Genomic DNA, 2,376 nt, shown 5'->3' on the forward strand with positions numbered 1-2,376 from the left:
CTCTTAACCTCCAGTCACAACCCATCTGTTTGTAAAACCCATGTAAACTTATGTATGTGTAGCATTACTTAACTAGTACAGAGTAGTAGTGCAACGTAATCCCTTTGTAAACCCCGGTGAGTCTACCACTGCGTGCTCAGCTGAATGAACAAACCCAGCCTAGCTACCACTGTGCCCAGAGGAGAAGAAGAAATGGCGTCTGCTGCTGCTGCTGCTGCTAGTGCTACCAGCAGCAAGAAGACGATGCTGCGCGTCCTCATCTTCCCCTTCTTCGCCACCAGCCACATCGAGCCCTTCACCGACCTCGCCGTCCGCCTCGTCGCCGCTGGACCTGCCGTGGAGGCCACCATCGCAGTCACGCCGGCCAACGCCCCGGTCGTCCAGTCCTTGCTCCGGCGACGTGGGCAGCCGGAGTATGTCAAGATAGCCACGTACCCGTTCCCGGCCGTGGAAGGGCTCCCGGAGGGCGTGGAGAACCTCGGCAGGGCCACGGAGGCCGACGCGTGGCGCATCGACGCCGCCGCCCTGAGCGAGCATCGGATGCGCCCGGCGCAGGAGGCGCTCGCCAGGGCGCAGTCCCCGGACGCGGTAGTCACCGACGTGCACTTCGCCTGGAACGTCCGCGTCGCCGGCGAGCTCGGCGCGCCGTGCGTCGCGTTCAGCGCCATCGGCGCCTTCCCGACGCTCGCCCTGCACCACCTCGAGCGGGTGGACGTCGACGATGGCGATGCGGACGTCGTCACGGTCCCCCAGTTTCCGGCCCCTAGTATCCGGGTACCCAGGGCCGAGCTGCCGGAGTTCCTGAGGGGCCATGAGCGGTACTCCATGCTCAGCAAGATTGTTCCGGTGCAGGACTGCTTCTGCCAGGCCATGAACACCTCGTCGGAGCTGGAGCGGCAGTACTGCGAGATGTACATGCGCCATGGCTACGCGAAGCGCGCCTACTTCGTGGGCCCTCTATTCTTCTCGTCGTCATCACCATCCCCTTCCCCGGCCGGCGGCGGCGTGGACGACCAACAGTCACAGTGCATCGGCTGGCTGGACTCGAAGCCAAGCCGCTCGGTGGTGTACCTGTGCTTCGGCAGCCTCACCCACGTCTCCGACGCACAGCTGCAGCAGCTCGCTCTCGGGCTGGAGGCCGCCGGGAAGCCGTTCCTGTGGGTGGTGAGGGACGCCGGGAACTGGACCCCGCCGGAGGGGTGGTCCGAGCGTGTGGGAGACCGAGGGCTCCTCGTCACGGCGTGGGCCCCGCAGACGGCGATACTAGGGCACCCGGCGGTGGGCGCGTTCGTGACGCACTGCGGGTGGAACTCCGTCCTGGAGACGGTGATGGCGGGGGTGCCGGTGCTGACGTGGCCCATGGTGTTCGAGCAGTTCATCACCGAGAGGTTGGTGACGGAGGTGCTGGGCATCGGGGAGCGGCTGTGGCCGTGCGGCGCCGGCCTGCGAAGCACCAGGCACGAGGAGCACGAGGTGGTCCCGGCCGGAGACGTGGCACGTGCGGTGACGGCGTTCATGCGCCCCGGAGGGGCAGGGGACGCGGCGAGGAGCAGGGTGACCGACCTCGCCGCCAAGTGCCGTGCCGCCGTGGCGGAAGGGGGCTCCTCCCACCGTGATCTGCGTCGTCTCGTCGACGATCTCATGGAAGCAAAAGCCAAGAGGAGCTAGCTTGCTTAATTAGTCGGCTGTGTGCATCAATCAATGCAAATGCAAATGCCGAGAATTATCCTTACCCAAAAATGGCCTCTCGGTCATATCCATGTGCCAACTCCAATATAAAAAACGCTATTATATTATGGGACGGAGGGAGTATATGTTTCGGCGAGTCCTTTTGTTTGTTTTTTGTGTCTGTGTGTGGCGTGTGCATGATGACAACCTGCATTGCATTCTCTATCTAAACCTAAAGTATTCATATGTAGATATCGAGTACATCCGGAAATAAAATCTAAGATAGGAGAATCGAGCGAAAGAAAAGTCTACTTTACAAGTTGCTTCGCTTGCTAAAGCGCCAGCGGTCATTGTGCCCTAAAAATGTTCATTGATCGCTTGGACACTACTTCATCAGATTACCTAAAACTCCTCCAATAATGGGTATGTGACCGCTATTGTTGACTAAAAGTTAGTGAAGAGTCTACATCACACCATGGGCGCAATATAGTGTCACAACCAGATCAGCGGCGTGTTTATCACTTTGATGTCGACACGTTGATCTAATACTGGGAAGTGGCAAAATGACATGTTGAGAAGCCTCTGGCCACACCTTTCCATAGAGCGAATAAAGAAGAAGATATGACCTCTTCAACAGCTGGGTGAATTCGGTTGTCTGGTTGGAAATGCCAGTCTGAAACGAGGGCGAATACAATGGTGAGTTGGCTT

At 59.0% G+C, this 2,376-nt stretch overlaps 1 protein-coding gene across 1 annotated transcript; it reads left to right on the forward strand.

The window, feature by feature from the left end:
- Positions 1–54: 54 nt before the first annotated feature.
- LOC119292216 (UDP-glycosyltransferase 73C4-like) lies at positions 55–1,918 on the forward strand. The gene has a single exon (XM_037571046.1). It carries the CDS (start codon positions 145–147, stop codon positions 1,666–1,668), a length of 1,524 nt encoding a protein of 507 aa, XP_037426943.1. The 5' UTR covers positions 55–144; the 3' UTR covers positions 1,669–1,918.
- Positions 1,919–2,376: the final 458 nt, after the last annotated feature.

The sequence above is a fragment of the Triticum dicoccoides genome, chromosome 4B, assembly GCF_002162155.2.
Source record: "Triticum dicoccoides isolate Atlit2015 ecotype Zavitan chromosome 4B, WEW_v2.0, whole genome shotgun sequence".
Taxonomy (NCBI): domain Eukaryota; kingdom Viridiplantae; phylum Streptophyta; class Magnoliopsida; order Poales; family Poaceae; genus Triticum; species Triticum dicoccoides.

Bases quoted from the DNA above. Each gene is read 5' to 3' on its own strand.
- LOC119292216 (XM_037571046.1), top strand. From the start codon at position 145: ATGAACAAACCCAGCCTAGCTACCACTGTGCCCAGAGGAGAAGAAGAA.